General features: G+C 44.0%; 1 protein-coding gene across 13 annotated transcripts in view; it reads left to right on the top strand.

The window, feature by feature from the left end:
• Window positions 1-17,540, top strand: part of LOC147025546 (uncharacterized) — a 66,694-nt gene extending 49,154 nt beyond the window's left edge. For 4 of the 13 annotated variants that reach the window (XM_085886585.1, XM_085886583.1, XM_085886584.1 and 1 more), the window contains 5 exons: window positions 7,531-7,578; window positions 13,449-13,505; window positions 14,030-14,071; window positions 15,401-17,080; window positions 17,168-17,540. In XM_085886585.1, coding sequence (XP_085742711.1) covers window positions 7,531-7,578; window positions 13,449-13,505; window positions 14,030-14,071; window positions 15,401-17,080; window positions 17,168-17,475 — 2,135 coding nt within the window. In that variant the 3' untranslated portion in view covers window positions 17,476-17,540. Of the gene's footprint in view, window positions 1-1,092; window positions 1,680-2,190; window positions 2,370-7,530; window positions 7,579-10,680; window positions 10,769-10,791; window positions 13,340-13,448; window positions 13,506-14,029; window positions 14,072-15,400; window positions 17,081-17,167 lie in introns of those variants that run through there. The other 9 variants (XM_085886591.1, XM_085886588.1, XM_085886587.1 and 6 more) reach the window with 9 other exon arrangements.
• Window positions 17,541-18,423: the final 883 nt, after the last annotated feature.

Here is an 18,423-nt window from a genome sequence, read left to right as displayed (position 1 = left end):
GAGCGCCAGACCATGAACTATATTCCCATGAAGTTTGGAGATGATTCTATTAAAATTACTCAAAAATAAGGGTTTCGTCGACTCCCCTGATTTGCGACAAAGTGACCTTGACCTTTGACCTTGACCTTCAAAATTTTGTGCGCTGAAAGGGACCTCTATAGGCCTCTGATATGCGAAGTTAGAAAAATTTCCAATGATAACTGTGCTCTGCAGAATTTTTTTCCGTGATTACAGACAAAAAAAAACAAAAACATACAAGCTGACTAACATATCTTGCAAAAACTTCGTTTTGGCAAGATAATAACTATAAAGGCATTCGGTGGAGGACATACATCTGCCAGGCTGATTCGTTTACGTTTAGTATCCCACTGATAGACCGGATCTGGATTCGCACCTGAGCTAAAATTTAATCAGCTTGTTCTCATCATCTCACCAACTCTTCCACCAAGTTTCGTCCGAATCCGTCCACAACTTTTTGAGATATCCTGTTCACAAACAGACAAACAGACAAACAGACAGACAGACAAACAGACAGACAGACAGACAAACGTGGTGAAAACATAACCTCCATCCACTTTAGGTGGCGGAGGTAACAAGACCCATTCACATGTCACACCCGTAATTGGAGGGAATATCCATAAATCAGCTCTCACCTCATCAATTACCCCAGGTGGCTCGGATTTCCATAAGTTAACCCCCACACTCTTCCAGCCAATAAAGCAACCAAGAAAAGCTACACAAGGTCAGCCTGAACGTCCCTTGAAAGGAAAGCCCAGGTAAACCATTACCCCAAACCCTTACCCCACCTGGGTTCCACTGTGGGTAGCAGCATACTCGATGACATTGCATTTATAATTAATCGGTTGTTTTTTTTTTGTTTCTTTACAGTTGAGACCAAGACAGAAATGCTTGAACATCCCTTCCCTCCCCACCCAGACTACAATTCAGAAAAGGGTGGATATTATGTGTTGCAGGTAGACCTGCTTTTCAGGAATCTTGCAGCAAGTTCTGTCGCGGCTCAATGGGTTAACACCGTTAATAGCTGCATTAACACTTAAGGTTTCTTAGGGGGGCTGCCATTACGTTCTTAGGTAGGCCATACCCAAATACTCCAACAGCCCACCTCCCTTCCCTTCCTTGCCTGTGTCAATGACGTATGTGCACAATCGCTGTGCGTATGTAATATATAGATAACCTGAAAACAGAGTTAAGAAAGCAGTGTACGCATTGGATGTTGAACTTTGTCCTCTGCCCTCTGTCCTCCATCCTCCCATTTTTTTCCCTCCCTCGCGACTGCTTGGCTCCGCTGCGTGGCCTTGTGGTGCTCGGGCCGCAGTGCTGTCTATTCCAAAACTCGCCTCGCACTGACTGTCGTTGTATGTGCGACCCCTCTGTTGGCGACCCCTCTGCAATACTGGAGGGGTCTGCTCGGCATTACCAATCGCAGCTACTGCCATCGGAGGGCACCTGAGTCTCGGGCGGCTCTTTGCTTCCCGCTTCCTTCTTCATCGTCCCTGCCCCGTTATTTACAACGGAAGATATTCGTGTCGCACCCTTGGGTGTGTCGATCGTTTCCCGGTGGGTGAGACCTTCCCAGAGAGATACCAGAGGAGACCGGAACAGTGTGGCGATGGCCTATTCTCGAAGGGAAATGCAAACTGAAAAGGGGCAGCGCTCAGGTGAGGTTTGTTACGGCTCACAGGCCTAGACATGTTTAAAAATAATAATAATAATAATAATAATAAATTTCTTCACTAACGTATTCATCTCGACGTCTACTAACACTTATCGTTTAGTGCAAACCCAAATCCTTGTGGAAAATCCTGCGGAACCAATCAAAGTTCGGGTGCTCAGAGGGCCTGCGCGAAAAAAAATCAAAAAAATTAACTTTTGCCAATATTGACTTGTGGGATGTCTAACTAGGGTTTTTTTTAGGGTGCTGCATTGATTCCAACCATTATTTTTGAGAAAAAAAACACTCCTTGATCATATAAAATGTATTTTATTGACATTTTTTAACAGAACTGTGCTCAATTGAAATGTTGCTTCGTCAGCTTTTACAACCTTGTTCATCAAACTCCCCAGGTATCTTCCTCACTCCTCTTGTCATCCAGCTGGTTTATGTTCAGGCAAGAGTTACCATGACAGATGCCGCAAGCACAAATACACTTGACTCCTTGCTTTTTACAGAAGCACCTGAGTGAGCTGCAGTCCCCCGCACAGTTGCAGCTGGCAAACGTCAGGAGGTGGTCTGGTGCAATGGGGTCTGTAGAAGGGACTGGTGCATATCCTTGCTCAGTGAGCTGTCATCCATAGTCCCGGGCATCCAACGATGGACTTTGCAGCATCAGCCAGTCTCGAGTCTGGAGGTAAGCTCGGAGAGAGCGCTGTGCTGCAGCTCCTGTTGTAGGGGGGAGTTTCTCAGGTTTTATGCTCCCAGTAGCAGCTCACTTGCTGAAGATGTCGAATCTCAAGTCTTCCAAGTCTTTGGAGGATTTCCCATGGAACATGAGCATGAAAAGATCACAGCGTGCTTTAATGATATCACCTTTCTCAGCTCGGATGTCCATAAACACATCCATTGCCCTCTCTGCTTCATCAGTCTTGCAGAGCTTGCTTAAGGCCCTGTCACACCTTGACGATTTAGCCAGCGTATGCCTGACGTGTGAAAAATTTGGCTAAAACGCTGGCACACGTCGAATACATTATGGGTAAGTTTGTATATGTTAAGAGCACGCTGGCATACGTCGTAATATGCTGGCATACGTCGAATACGTTATGGGTAAGTTTGTATACGTTAAGAGCACGCTGGCATACGTCGTAGTATGCTGGCATACGTCGAATACGTTATGGGTAAGTTTGTATACATTAAGAGCACGCTGGCATACGTCGTAGTATGCTGGCATACGTCGAATACGTTATGGGTAAGTTTGTATACGTTAAGAGCACACTGGCATACGTCGTAGTATGCTGGCATACGTCGAATACGTTATGGGTAAGTTTGTATACATTAAGAGCATGCTGGCATACGTCGTACGCTGGCATATGTCATATGCTGGCACACGTCGAATACGTAATGGGTAAGTTTGTATATGTTAAGAGCACGCTGGCATACGTCGTAGTATGCTGGCATACGTCGAATACGTTATGGGTAAGTTTGTATACATTAAGAGCACGCTGGCATACGTCGTACGCTGGCATATGTCGTAGTATGCTGGCACACGTCGAATATGTTATGGGTAAGTTTTGTATACGTTAAGAGCACACTGGCATACGTTATGGGTAAGTTTGTATACGTTAAGAGCACGCTGGCATACGTCGTAGTATGCTGGCACACGTCGAATACGTTATGGGTAAGTTTGTATACGTTAAGAGCACGCTGGCATACGTCGTAGTATGCTGGCACACGTCGAATACGTTATGGGTAAGTTTGTATACATTAAGAGCACGCTGGCATACGTCATAGTATGCTGGCATATGTCGTAGTATGCTGGCACACATCGAATATGTTATGGGTAAGTTTTGTATACGTTATGGGTAAGTTTGTATACGTTAAGAGCACGCTGGCATACGTCGTAGTATGCTGGCACACGTCGAATACGTTATGGGTAAGTTTTGTATACGTTAAGAGCACGCTGGCATACGTCGTAGAACACCGAGCTGTTTGACAAATTTTCCATGCTTAAAATTTTTCGACGTATGCCAGCGTATGACTCATAAGTTCCGCTACGCTGGCCATAAGTTGTAGGCACGTTACATGATCGTTGACACACGTCGACACACGTTACTTGTAAGTTACTCATAAGTCGAAACACGTCGAGGTAATGTTTAGCATACCCGAAACTTATTTCTAACCTATGAGTAACGTGTTGTAGACACGTTACGCCATCACTGACACACATCCACACACGTTACTTGTAAGTTACTCATAAGTCGAAACACGTCAAGGTAATGGTTCGCGTCAGTGTTCCAGACTCCCTGTTTTTTTTTCTTTTTCTTCGGTATGACAGTGATGTTGACACTTTGATTTCTAGTGCGGTTATGATTGAAATCGTTGAGCGGCAGCCTATTAATTATATTGTATTATAACCGCACTTGAAATCGAAGTGTCAACTTCACCGTCATACCAAAGAAAGAAAAAAAAAAAAAACCATGGAGTCTGGAACACTGACGCTAACCATTACCTCGAAGTGTTTCGACTTATGAGTAACGTGTGTCGACGTGTGTCAACGATCGCGTAACATGCCTACAAATTATGGCCAGCGTATGCGGAACGTGTGTCATACGTCAAAATTTTCAACATGCTGAAAATTTCTCGATGGACTCAGCATATGACGACGTATGCCAGCGTACTACGACGTATGCCAGCATGCTCTTAACGTATACAAACTTACCCATAACGTATTCGACGTATGCCAGCGTACTACGACGTATGCCAGCGTGCTCTTAACGTATACAAACTTACCCATAACGTATTCGACGTGTGCCAGTTTGGTTCGGCAAATTTTTCATACGTCGGCATACGCTGGCTAAAACGTCAAGGTGTGACAGCGGCTTCACACTTCGATGTCTTGTGCAGTTATGATTTGAATCGTCGAGCCACAGCCTATGAATAGCCTACGCCATGTGATAGTCGGCGATACGCTGCCGCACGCTATGCATAAGTTAGACTATCGTTGGGCATAGGTTGTGAACGCCGACAATACGCTCAGCATTCGTTGGTATAAGTTATCTATATGTGATTGAAAGGTTCTGTGTACGTTACTAATACATTATGCATACGTCCAACACGTTATTATACGCCCAAAACATAAAAAACAACAATAGTTCAGCGTACGCCAGCGTTTTACATACATTTTGAGACCTTGCCATATGCTGGCTAAAACGTCAAGGTGTGACAGCCCCTTTAGCAAAGTTGGTTTGCTAAATCCAAAAATTTATAGACACTGTATCGCAGCCAGCAAAGCTGTGCAAGAAGATGAGATACCTCCGGTATATCTCTGGGAGGGCCTCCTGGATCTTTCCGACATCGTAAGATGTTTCCCTGGATGTCGTGAGGAAGATCGGATGGTCTGCAACATGATGAATCAGCATAACCAGGACGTCTGTGTCCTCAGCCCTCACCTCGACAGGGGACTCTCTTGCCTTATCTAGAGCTGCGCGGATAATGGAGGTGTCTGCATCATCGGAGCATTGCTGTACACTGATTCCATTCCTACTAAATGTCTCAGCAAGGAGCAGAACGAGCTGGGCTTTGTTGTTGTTATCGAGGAACTTTTCTCTTGCAATGATGATTTTGAGATCCAGACGAATCTGAATGTCACAGCATGCATTCTTTGTTCGTCTCAAGTGGTCATGGTCCTTGGTGGAGCTGCCATATCCGTCAAAGACCACCGTTATCCGGAGGCGATGGCTCCCCATGGACTTCACAAACCGGAGGTAGCTCTCAGCAACATCCTTCTAAGTAAGGTTAGCCTCCCACTTGACATTGTGCAGGAGCCACCCACCATCAACCACAAGGCTTGTGCAGGGGGGGTTGTTCGACAGGTGCCACACATGCCTTCAGGGACCTTGCTAGGGCAGCCTTGTCTGGCTTTCGCAACTTTTAATTTTTGTCAAACAGAGACATCGGTTTTGGCGTCAACTCAAAGCGCAGAGCTTCTTTGGTCTTGACTTCACGCTCACTGATGACAATGAGGCGGTTGAATAGCTTCAGTGAGTCAATAACCAGCTTCTCGCCATTGACTTTGGGTCCAGATCTGAGGCTTGCAAGTGATTTGACCTTGTGTTTGGTTACCATTGCATCCACAACAGTTTTCCCATCCATCTTAGCCTGTATGGCTCTGACAACTTCTTCTGCTTGATTTGTTCTTCTGCTTTTCAATCCTGGAACCACCACAGATGAAACACCTCAAGCCAGGCTCAGTCACATCCTTGTCCATACTGTCCTAAAAAAATAAGACATTTTTTTTGTAAACAACAGACAGGACATGAAATTTTGACACAAAACGGATGGAACACACATACAGTGATGTGTTTTAACACTAATAGGTCCACTCTATATTGAATATATTCAACTTCTATTGAGTCCGGTACACAATAATTTTATAGCTAAAAGCTCTTAGCTTACGTCAGCTAACACAGAGAATTCTACTGAGCATGAGCACAAGTATAACCAACAATATAGCAGTGGTTTCAAAAATGTTGTATGCTGGTTTCAGCACAATTTGAACAATCTGAATCAATTGAGCCAAATTACCGCAAAACACAGTCTGAGATATGTAAAAATGTATCATATCAATATTTTACGGCCAGGGATTCATTTTTTCTCAAATCTAATGGTTGGAATCAATTCAGCACCCCAAAAAAACCCTAGTTAGACATCCCACAAGTCAATATTGGCAAAAGTTAATTTTTTGGGTTTGGGTTTGCACTAATTGATTGGTGTTAGTAGACACCAAGATGAATACGTTGGTGAAGAAATTTTTTGGTAAGCAATTTTTTTCATAGATGGTCAATACAATTTGCTAAAATTCCCTAACTAGAAGGACTGCTCCACACAAAGTGTCAATAACAATGATTAAAAGTTTTTGTTTTCTGATAATTTAATGTAGGGAGGGAGTGACGTCAATGGGGCTGGGCGTACATTAAAAGAACATTTTACATATCTATGTATATACACACACATATAAGAGGAAGCTTCTGCACGACCCTGCAGTCAAGCCCCAGTTGAGCAACCCACACCCCACCACCTGTGCAGCCGTGCAGTCAAGGACATTCCCCTCCCCAATCACCCATGCATGGCCATCAGTGGAACACCAATCCCCCACCCCCTGCAACTGTAGTGGAGGACCCCACGCATCAAACACCTGTCTGGCTGCTCAGGTGAGGACGCCCCATCTCAACCCTCTGAGGCCATATAGTTGGAGAGTTAAGCACTCGACCACCCCTGTATGGCTTTAAAGATCACTTCACCAAGCTTTGAAGCAGAGCCATTCAGCCAAAAAATTCCACATCCCCTTCCCTGCCAATGTCGGCTCTCCAGTCGAGGCCCCCTCATCCTTGCATGTTCTGCAGCTGAGACTCGCACACCTACACGACTCTGCATCTGAGCTTTTAAGGATAAATCAACACAAGGCATCTCAAGCGAAGAAAGTTGTTCCAAAGCAAATATTAAAAGATTTCAATGAAAAGAGAAACATTTTGATTTCATTCGTAGTTTTACAACATATTTCAGGGGTATCATTATTTTACTGCAACGAGTTGATCTTCCAGTAACCACCCGCTCGCGGAAACATGGAAGTTGCCCTGAGCTCAACAGGTGCCCAACACAACATGTAGGGGATTTAAAAGGATCCCCAACACGACATATATGGGAGTTAATATGACCCTGGGGTCTCAGCATTATTAAGTAAGTGATTGGACCACAACTTTAATCAAATAGGACAGCCAACTATCCTTTCCACTTCTCATCCTTCATACCTGCCCTTTTCACAAAGCTGATTTTTGTGTGCAAACTTTCTTTTGCAGAATGTGTGCAAACTTTAAATGGTGAACCTGAAGCTGTCGATGTAAAAGGTAAGAGGAATAAACAACATATTGATGTTTTAGATTAGAATGTCTAAGTTTGGTTACTTTTTTCATTCCAAAAAAAAAAAACTTTTGGTAAATTTGTGACCTTTTTTGTATAAACTACCACCGAGGATGTAGTTTATTGGGTCAAGACAATATATCTTTTTTTATTTCGAGAAATGATAAGGATTTCGTTGTTGGTTCTTAGTTTTGAATCTTGTGCTGCTGGCCAAGTGGTTAACATCAGAGGAAGCAAATCATACAAATTGTTAGATATTAACGGATATCTCCAATGGCTAGTTCGCTGGGGCCAGGATGCATTCTTGGACAGGAACAAATACCTTACCTTTGGCCTGGTGATGGCTTAGTGGTTAGGGTGGCTGGCTTGGGATCTTAGGGTCCTGAGTTTGAGCCCTGTTGGCTGCTGAATTAACACGAGGTGGGGTTTACTCAGTCTCATCCTTCTGAGGTTGGAGAAATGAGTACCAGTGTAGCGGTAGAGGGGCACCACAACATCAGTGGCATAAGTCATCGTGTCCCAACAAAATGATAGCTACCTGGCAGCGAAAATGCCATTCACAAGAAGAAAGTTACCTGGAAGCTGTTAGGTATTGAAAACCTAACAGCTTTAGGGAACCTGTGTGGACATATATATATATATATATATATATATATATATATATATATATATACACACATCTCTATATATCATGTTGCGGGGTCAGGTGAGAAGACCACGGGATGGGGGAAAGCTACGGCGATTCCCACCAGACTCCCTGGAATTGTAGGCCGTCGCTCACGGACAATTCCGTGTCGTGGCGGGTCGCTTAACCGACCGTGGATGCCAATAACTCAACCGCGTGACCAAGGGTCCTCCTGTTTAGAATCAGGTTACTTAATTAACCACGCAGTTTAACCATGGGGAACCACGCCCTCGGTACTCCTTGTCCGAACCGGATCACTCTACCAACTACGGATCACCTTTTCGGATCGGATGCAGCCGAGCGGCACTGCCAAGGACATACCGGCTAGAAGGAATGGATTGTTGGGAATAAAGACCCGGCTAAACTTAGATCCGCACCATGCTGGACCAATGGAGGAGAAGACAAAGGCGAGCTGGGAACTTTTCTACAATTATTATTTATTTACATTAAGCGAGGAAAAGCATGTGGCACAACAAAAGGTTTATTGGGGATGTAATGCAGGGAAAGATGAGAGAGGTGTAGGGTGCGACAATTATACAAGCAACTTACAAAAGTAGACACAGTGCAGACTTGACATGAGATTAATAAAAGCAACAATAAAAGATCTTATACAGGCTTGCCTAATGGACAGGCGCCAACACTACACACACTCAGACAAAGTAAACCCAATTGTGAAAGGAACTTTTGCAGCCAGGGAGGGAGGGAGTTGAGGTTACAGTTTCTCGGTACCTGAGCGTTTCGGGGGAGGGATGCTCCATGGTGCGGCACCCGACAAGTTGTGTTGTTCGGTCCACAGCCGCACGAGTGATAATCGTGTCTGTAGCAGGAGCCCGAGTGGAGAAGAGCGGAGTCCAAGGCTGAGAATGGATAAGTAGACAGGACCAGGTAAGAGGCTTGGTCGAGGTCGTGTCGGTGGGGACCAGTAGGCTGGCTGTCGAGGCGAGATGTAAGCAGAGCCAAGCAGCCGGAACACCTTCGCAACAACTCCTTCAATTCCCTTTCGCACTTCTTCCAATGGCCTCCCACAACAACAACCTTCCCATTCAACTCAATACCTTCACATCCAACAACTCCGACTGACTTCTTCCTTTCCATTCGCCCCAACTCTGAGGATTGCTCCGTACTTTATAGATCACGGAGCTCGGGGAGGAGCCATGGTGAAACCGACGCCATCGTCCGATCCGAGCATCCCGATTGGACAGGGCCTTCATGTGGTCCGCCTTTTTGGGCGGGGTTTCGGCCAGACGAGAGTTTGGCCCGTCCACGCCGCGCGTGTCTGGGTTTGGGAAGGTGGATGCCGATGCGGCTTCCATAGCGAACGTCGGGATTTTGCCTCTGAAAACGAGACTCCGGATACAGCGGGTAGACGGTGGGACGCTGTGGCCAGCGAAACGAGGGGAGCAAGCGAGATTAATTTACCTCAGAAAAAGGAGGGAATAAAATAAAAGGGGAAAAATGATTTATTAATCCTAACTAATAGTCCATCGCAACGCACTCCCTGCTGTCCCGCTAGAACAAAGGTAGGGATCTATCTGCATGTACGAGTATATTAATGGAATAATTGACTCAGGACAACTGTATGTTGACAACTGTAGGTATCAGGACAACTGTAGGTATCACATAGAATGCTGTTAACAAAGGTGAGGGCTTGCTGCTGCTGATGATGATGATGACCAGCCACTGAAGTGGTGGGTCATCATCAGCATCATCAGGAGCCCCAGGCGAGTTGGCTCGAGTTTGTGTTGATAGGTTTTGAGTGCGGAGTGGTAACCGGACCCAAGTCCATATAATGTTACTCTGAACAGGTGTGGAAGGGATTATTCAGGTGTTTTCTTACCTCTGCCGCCGAAAGTGGACAGGGGTTATGTTTGTACTCTTGTTTGTTTGTCCATCTGTGAGAAGGGTATCTCCAAAAGTTGTGGACTTCAGCCGAAACTTGGTGGGCAAGTTTGGTATGTGACATGTGACTAATTGATTCGATTCTGGTGAAGATCCAGATCTGGTACCAGATTTTTTTTAAAGTGATTGTTCACCTTTGCGAGGTAGGGCCAAAAATGATATCCAGCACGATATCTCAAAAAGTTCTCGATGGATTCGGACGAAACTTGGATAGGTTGTGTAGGTGACAAGAACAAACTGAATAGATTTTGGTTGAAGTATGGATGCAGATTCGGCCAATCAGTGGATACAAAACGTAAACTTCTCAGCCTAGCGGAGGTTTGCGCTCTACTGAGTGCTTGTTGTAGTTGTTGTGCTCATGTGCTGATGTAATTATCCCGCTCCCGGAGGGAGGGAGCGGGATATTGTAATCATCCGGTTTGTTTGTCTGTTTGTTTGTCTGTCTGTCTGTTAGCAACTTTACGGCAAAACGACTCTAGCAAACACTATCAAATTTAATCCACAGGTGGGCACTGAACCTTGAAACGGGGGCTGATGGATTTGGTCTTGATCTTTGTGTTGGTGTGAGCGTGCGTGCGTGCATGCGTGTGTGCGTAAGTACATCCACAACCATATCTCGGACATGCATTGACCGATTTTATTCGTATTTGGCACAAAGACAACATGTGTTGGAATACATATGCACATCATTTTGTTTGACGATGCAATCAATGATGGCTGACTGGCGGCCATTTTACTTGTAAAAAGACCTGGTATCGAACATGTCCTCATCCATTTCTCAGTTTTATTTAAATTGGATTATATACTTGAACACTGTAGAACACAAATTGCTTTCTTATTACTTGCAAAACCCTTCTGGTTAGCACTCCAAGTGTTGTTAAATAAGGTGGTGTTTCATGGTGATAAACAGCACTAAACTTCCGGGATTAAAAAAAAAAGATCTTTAAAATCATTTTTAGATCCTCGTGGAGGATCTCTAAGTCTTACTCACGTTGTTGTTCTTGTGGACTTTTTTGTTTCACAGCCTACAGTTTTCATCGAAACTTCCTGAAACTTGGCATATATATGTAAAAATACCCTGCGCAGACAGTAACCATCTCCGATTTTGAAAATTCCTCCGAGAAAAAAAGTTGTGACGTCAAAATATCTCCGCTAATGGAAATCGCCTAAAAAATTATCTCCGAAACTAGGCAAGCTTTTTGAATTCTGTTTGCGGAAATCGAACAGGGCATTAGCAGAGATGGATTACAATGACGTCATATCAATTTTTATGACATCATTCCTATTTTTTGACATTTTTTTGTTTCACAACCCAGAGTTTTCATCGGATCTTCGTGAAACTTGCCATGTATATGCAGAAAGCCCACGCGCAGGCAGTAACCATCTCCGATTTTGGAAATTCTTCATAGACAAAAAGTTGACGTCATAATATCGCCGCTAATGGAAATCGCCTATACCATTATCTCCGAAACCGGGCAAGCTGTTTGAATTTTGTTTGCGGGAATCAAGCCGGGCATTAGCACAGATAATTTATCGCAAACCTGATACATCACAATGACGTCATATTCGTTTTTATGACGTCATCATTAAGAGGATGAGGATCTTAGCACATTTGAGCTTGTTTTATTTAAATTTTAGTACATATCTGAGCACTGCATAGGGTAACGTATTCTATGAACTCTCTATTTTTTTATTTATTTTTAAAGCTGTTAATAGATAGGGCCAAAAACAATATATAGTATGATATTTCAAAAAGTTGTGGACAGATTATGACAAAACTTGTTGGATGAATTGGGTCATTGACAAGAAGAAGCGATTCAATTTTGGTTCAGGTCGAATGCAGATCCTGCCTATCAGTGCGAGACAAAATGTAAAGTGTTCAGCCTGGTGGAGGTATGCGCTCTACCGAATGCTGTTCTAGTTTGTGTGTTACTCGTGGGCTCGTTGGTCCATTGAATCAAATTTTCATTGGTCTTTATGGCCTTGTAGCATACCTGCCTGCCATACTGCTTGAGCATTTGCTTGCCTTTCACGAAGCCCAGATTAGCTTGAGCCATGGTGGGGATTATACGTTCATTATTATTATTATTGCCAAATTATACGAATATTATTATTGTTGTTAATATTGTTAGTAATGATTAATATTTGCTTTGTTCCAATGTTGTAATTATTTTATACTTATTTTGTGGAATGCGGTGGAAGGACCTATTAAGCTGCCCTATACACCTTAACACTGCGTGCGTTAAAAACAAGCGACTTCTTCCAGATTATTTGTAGTTAATGAGCCTAATCAACCCAGGAGATCATGACGATCATTTGAGTGTATCGCACTCCACATCGGAAAGCTTCAGTAGAACACCACAAAAAACACGCCTCACACACACACACACACACACACACACACACACACACACACACACACACACACACACACACACACACACACACACACACACACACACACACACACACACACACCTCATCCATTTAAAGTAGAGACACGATGGTTCTACGGTAAACACTCGCTCGAAGTCCTGCCTCCTCTTCCTCCCATCTGTAAAGATGGGCTCTTTGCTGGTTGCTGTAACTATTTTTGAGATTATTTTGAAATTCCTATTTTGTACCCTTTTAGTGTTCGATTGTGTCGATATCCACGTGCTTACTGTCCGAATGAGACCTTTCACTTTCTGAAGCCTTATCTCCACAAGCGGGTTCGCATAGTTTACACAAATTTTAATGTTTTGACTTGGCTCCAACCCTGGTCTCGATTATCACTTCCCAGCACCCAATGTGACATCATCCCATTGTGTCTATGGCCAGTTTCTGTGCAGTCACATGTGCTGTGTCGTTAAGCATGCTAACGGCATCCAACATGGGCATCTTGCTGTTGTCATTGTCATTAATTACCCGATCACAAGATGGATGAAAACGCATGTGTTGACGACTGAATGTACAACGTGATGGTTATGGTTCGTTAACGGCTTGAAATATTGTAGCACTGTCGTCAACATTGACGTCATGCGGTGCACGAACTGTAACTCTCGGTCAAAGAGACTTTCCGGGCCGGATTTTCGAACCTCGAACGAGTTCGTGGAGCAAAATCCGGCGAAGGGACACATTGCAGGACAAGCGCGAACTGGTGCGAACCCGCTAATGGAGACAAGGTACGAGTGAGACCTTTCCCTTTTTTTTTTTTTTTGAGTAAGACTGTACACTTTTTGAGTGAGGCCTTTCATGTTTGGGTTTATTTCCATGAGAGCTCTCCCTGTGCAGATCTACACGTCGTGAAGATTGAACCTCAAGATATGGTAACCAGAAATTCAACAGAGGGTGAGTCGAGACACTTTTTATTTATTTTATTTTTTTCTGCAGAATTGACAGTGTCAGTACCGAAGGTCAGCTTGAGAGTAAGTAAGTGGAAAGGTATATTGTCGACAGACATTAAGGCATTGAGGAGGTCTTTCACTTGGAGAGTAGTTGGGCAAAAGATTAATGGATGCATTTGAACATAAGGAGATGTAAGGTGCTGGGGATGAGTAGGAATAATGAAATTAGGGATTACTTAATGATAAGGGGCAATGTTGAATGTTCTCCCTGCATGGAATGCTCTCCCTGGAAAGGTGGTGGCAGCAGAGATGGTGGATGGTTTAAACTGGAATTAGATAGATATCTCGAAGAAGTGGAGACAGAGGGGGACTTGAATGTTGGCAAGATTGTACAGCCTTGATGGGCCTAATGGCGTTGAAGTTCCTTGTAATAAATATTTCCTTGTAAAATTCTACAATACATTTTCATGGAACTTCTGACTAATTGGAAAAGATTTGTTTTCTAAAATAAAGCAATATGTTGGACAGACCGCAATGCAGAAGATAATTTGACGAGCAGAATGGCCAAAGGTAAGGATATCTAAATCTGTGAAGCATACTTATAAAAGACACAAATAAGAATATGAATGAATGCTTTGTTTCTTAGCATTGTCAAAGGGTAGAGATTGGTTGAGTAAAGTGAACTTATTGGAAGTGAGTGCCGGCACATAGCTTTGCAAATGTACACTATATTCGGTCGATAAAGATTGAAATAGCTTTTGGTGTGATTTTATTAACCCCTGTAGGACTTAGTCCGAAATGGAGACTTGTGGATTTTGTCTAAATTTTAGTGTCTGTGCGTGCATGTGTGTGCGTCCGCAACCATATCTCAGACATATATGGACCGACCTTATTCGTACTTTGCGCACAAACAACAAATGATGGTGTACATATGCACGTTATTTTGTTTCGTGATGCAATCAAAGATGGCCGACTGGTGGCCTTTTTAGTTGTACATAAATATGGGCTAGCCCTTTAACTTTGCGTACAGTAAAATTACGAAGCCTGGTGTTGGCTTAGTGATTGGCGTGGCTGGCTTGGGATGTTATGGTCCTGAATTCAAGTCCTATTGGCTGCTGAATTAACACCGGGTGGGGTTGGCTCAGCGTGTCATGCAACCTTCTGAGGTTGCTGAAATGAGTACCAGTGTACTGGTATTGGGGAACATCATCAGCAGCATAGTTGTGCCCCAACAAAATCATAGCTACTTGGCAACCAAGCTGCCTGGTAGCTATCTATCATCTTGAAGAAGAAGGAAAATTACTAAAACAATGGGGGCGATGACATTTTATGTTTTTATTTACTTGTTCACTTTGTAATGGGCTGACAAGATGTAATGGGTACGCACACTCGTCTCTCAGATGTCAAGCTGGGTTCAAATCCTGACACTGCTAAAAATTGTCATCCCAGTGTTTCGCAGGCAGGGTGATTCATCAATGTGTGTGCCGTCCCTCAGATGGACGTTAAATGGGTGTCCCGTCAACCAACATTCGGTGGTGGACGTTAAAGATTCCATGGTGTCCTTTGTGAAGTGTCGGTGAGTTATCGCCAGCACCCTGAACAAATTACAAATTCCTGCCCTAACCAGCAGAGGGCATTGCATCAGCAGCACAGCCGTGACCTCAGCCAATGATGCTTCCCATCAGTCTTGTGCTGCATAACAGAAAAAGAAAAATTCACTTTGTCATGATAACCCTAATTGCGTACCCTTCAATGGCAGTAGTACGGGAGTTACTATGCATATGCCATATGTTTTTCTGTCTTTTCATGTTGCTGTTGCTGTTGTTGTTGTTGTCGTCGTCTGTTGTTCGAGCTATAGCCATCGATGACTTTGTTCACCACTTTTTATGTGTATTTCAGATAACTATTTGAAGACCATCGCTGATACAATGGCAGCTTCATCCACTACCGAAGACATGAACAATCGTGGAATTATTTGCCACAACCCTGTACTTCATGAGCAGGAATCAGCCAAAGAAGCATCAGCAAGCCATAAAACGCCGAAACAAGATGTCATCCAAAAAGAAATTGTGGAAATCCAGCATATGCTCATGAGATTTCATCAAATGAAAAATTCTGGAATCTTGACTCCTGGAGAAATCAACAATATGATGTCCTTGAGGAACAGGTTGAAAATGCTGAAACAGAAACATTCTCGTCTAAAGGCAGAAGCTGAACGGCAGAGAAGGCGACGGCATGAACTTAAGAATAAACTGTTCATGCTTGCCAATGATCATCACAGCCTACAGAATTTTGCGCGAGGGAAGCACGGGAGACCAAGTTTGGAAACGGATAAACCGGAACTATTATGCGTTATCAAAGATCTCGCTGTCGGTGCTGGTGCGGTCGATGACCGTCCACATTCGGGGTATTTCCAGTCTTCGAAAACTCTCAATCAACTGACTGAAGAATTGCATCAACAAGGATTTCACATTAGTCGTGCGGCCACATATTTGCGTCTGACACCAAGACAGAGCGATACGGAACAAGGAAAGAGACATGTTTCTACAGTTCCTGTGAAATTGATGCGAGCTCCAAAGACTCGCCATGAATCTCACGTAGACACGGATTTCACCTTGGCAACAATATCTTATGTTAAGGATTTGTGTTCATGGTTTGGACCAAAGACCTGTTCTTTTCTAAGTATGGATCATAAAGCCAGAGTTCCCATTGGACTCACCAGTGTACCTAATGAAGATGTTGACGGGGTGCAGATGGAAGATCATGTTGAGCATTTCGAACAAGATTCCGCCGCTGTTGAAACCCTCAACCTGATGCTTTCGGTCTATGCTTCTTGCGCAATTTCGAACAACATGTTGCAGTCGGCTGTCACCTACAGTGGTCCAACCTACATCACTATTAGGGATGAAAAGCATGACCGAAGCACCATAGGTACCCATGCCCGAGATTTTGAACATTTACTGGAGCTCGAAAGCTTCAAAGCGGTGATGTGTTACGAGACCGGTGAGCTAAAGCCAATTCTTGTTTGCAACATTGACAGTGGGCCTGATGAAAACCCCAGGTTACCGAAGCCATTGCAAGTCGCCTGCAATCGATTCAGGGCACACAATTTGGATGTATATTTAGCTTTAACGCAAGCTCCGGGATTTTCAATGTACAATCACTTGGAGCGCCGGTTAGCAATACTCTGTCGAGATCTATCGGAACGTGCACTTCCAAGTGATTCCTTTGGGAGTCACCATCACAGCTCGGGAGACACAAATGACTCTGAATTGGAAGTTCAGTACATCAAGAAAGCTGGAGAAGCGCTTGCAGAAAGGTGGTCGGGCTCTTTGCTGGACTCGTACAATGTCACCGCCGAGTACTTGGAGGCTGGGGATAAGTCGACTGGTGAGCTCGACAGTGTCTCTCAAAAATGGGTGGCAAATCACGTGCGCCAAAGCCAGTACCTTCTGCAAATTATAAAATGTGATGATGGAACATGCTGCATGGAATGGCGTACTAACTGGAACGAGATGGTTCCAACAAGGTTCTTACCAGCACCTTTCCCTTTGCAACGGTCACAAAATGGTCTCACAGGTAAAGTGGTTAATTATGTCCATTCACTGGAAATTAATTGACCCCTTCTCTTTTTCAATTGTACATTAATCACCTTCCTCTTTTCAGTTCCTGAGCCTGAAGATGCCGATGATTGTAACTTGTACGCAAGCCTCAGTCAGAGATTGGCATTTACCGTGCGACCAGCTGCTGCCCGGGATCTTCGGGAGATCCCTTTTGACATGTATTGTCCAAGCGTACGAGCTGACGTAAGGAAGCGTTTGTGCTGCACATGCGGCATATACTTTGCCTCGCAAGAGGCCTTAAAGCAGCATATAGTCGTTCACGATGACACCGGCACTGATCTACGGCAGTTGGTTAACAACAAAGGGGATTCTGCCAATATCTGTGACTCCCCCGACGAGCCATCGGTTTGAGGATGCTGACATGGAGAAGTTTTTTTTTTTTTATGTTGAATAAAGTGGATTTGGTTGCAAATGCAGACATTCTTGGAATTATTTTTTTTATTAACTGATGTAAGAAAAAGAGCATTACCTTGTCTCCACGAGGAGGTTCTGAGCTATTTCAGACCGAAACAACTTTGTTTCAAGCTGGAATGAAAATGTAGGTTTTCCATAACCAGAGACCAAAAACCATGAGGATAGTCCAGTAGGTTTGAAGAAGCCGTTTTGCTGGTTCGGAATCAGTTAATGTGTCATTCTGGTTGGCAAGACATGACAAATCCGGCGTGGACCAGTTTCTGACCGCGTTGGTAGAATCAAGGCGTAAATCAATTGAGTACTGTACAGAGATCTTTATTTTTGAAGATAACCTCTCCTACACAAACTTGTGTAGCCCATGACTGAGCATACAATGCTGTTTAAATGTACAACTATTTTATTTTTGCACACAAAGTCTAGGCTCATGGAAGAGTGAGGAAACAGAGGGTAGAAGGCAATACGCTGACCTGGGGGCAGTGGGACAACAAGCAAATGCAACTAGGCGATGAAGTAATGGAAGGACAGTCAAGAGCTAAAGAAACTTGGTAACCTGCAAGTCGATGGTGATGGTCAAAAAATGGAGAGGAGAGCAGTGAACCTGGTTGTCAAGGCTTTCATAAGGAGGGGCTTGCTGGAAAACAAGTGCAACCTGGAGGGACTGGGGAGGGAAGTAATGTTGAAGGGGCAGATGGATCACACCTGAAGAGGCTTAATGTTCTTCACGATCAGAGAACCGTCGTTTTTTTTTCAAATAGGAAGGTGAGGGATTTTGGTGCAGACTTCTGTTCTCCAAATAAGTGCTGCTGTAGATGCCCCAATGATGCAACGCGGTGTTGTACGATAATTAGGCACAAAAGCAAAGAGTTCCTGATGTCAAATCCTGCG

The sequence above is a fragment of the Eptatretus burgeri genome, chromosome 6 (genome assembly GCF_056783735.1).
Source record: "Eptatretus burgeri isolate ZD-2024b chromosome 6, Ebu_testis_v1, whole genome shotgun sequence".
Classification (NCBI taxonomy): domain Eukaryota; kingdom Metazoa; phylum Chordata; class Myxini; order Myxiniformes; family Myxinidae; genus Eptatretus; species Eptatretus burgeri.
Note: the sequence above shows the minus strand (reverse complement) of the source record. Positions and strands in the feature narration are given on the sequence as shown.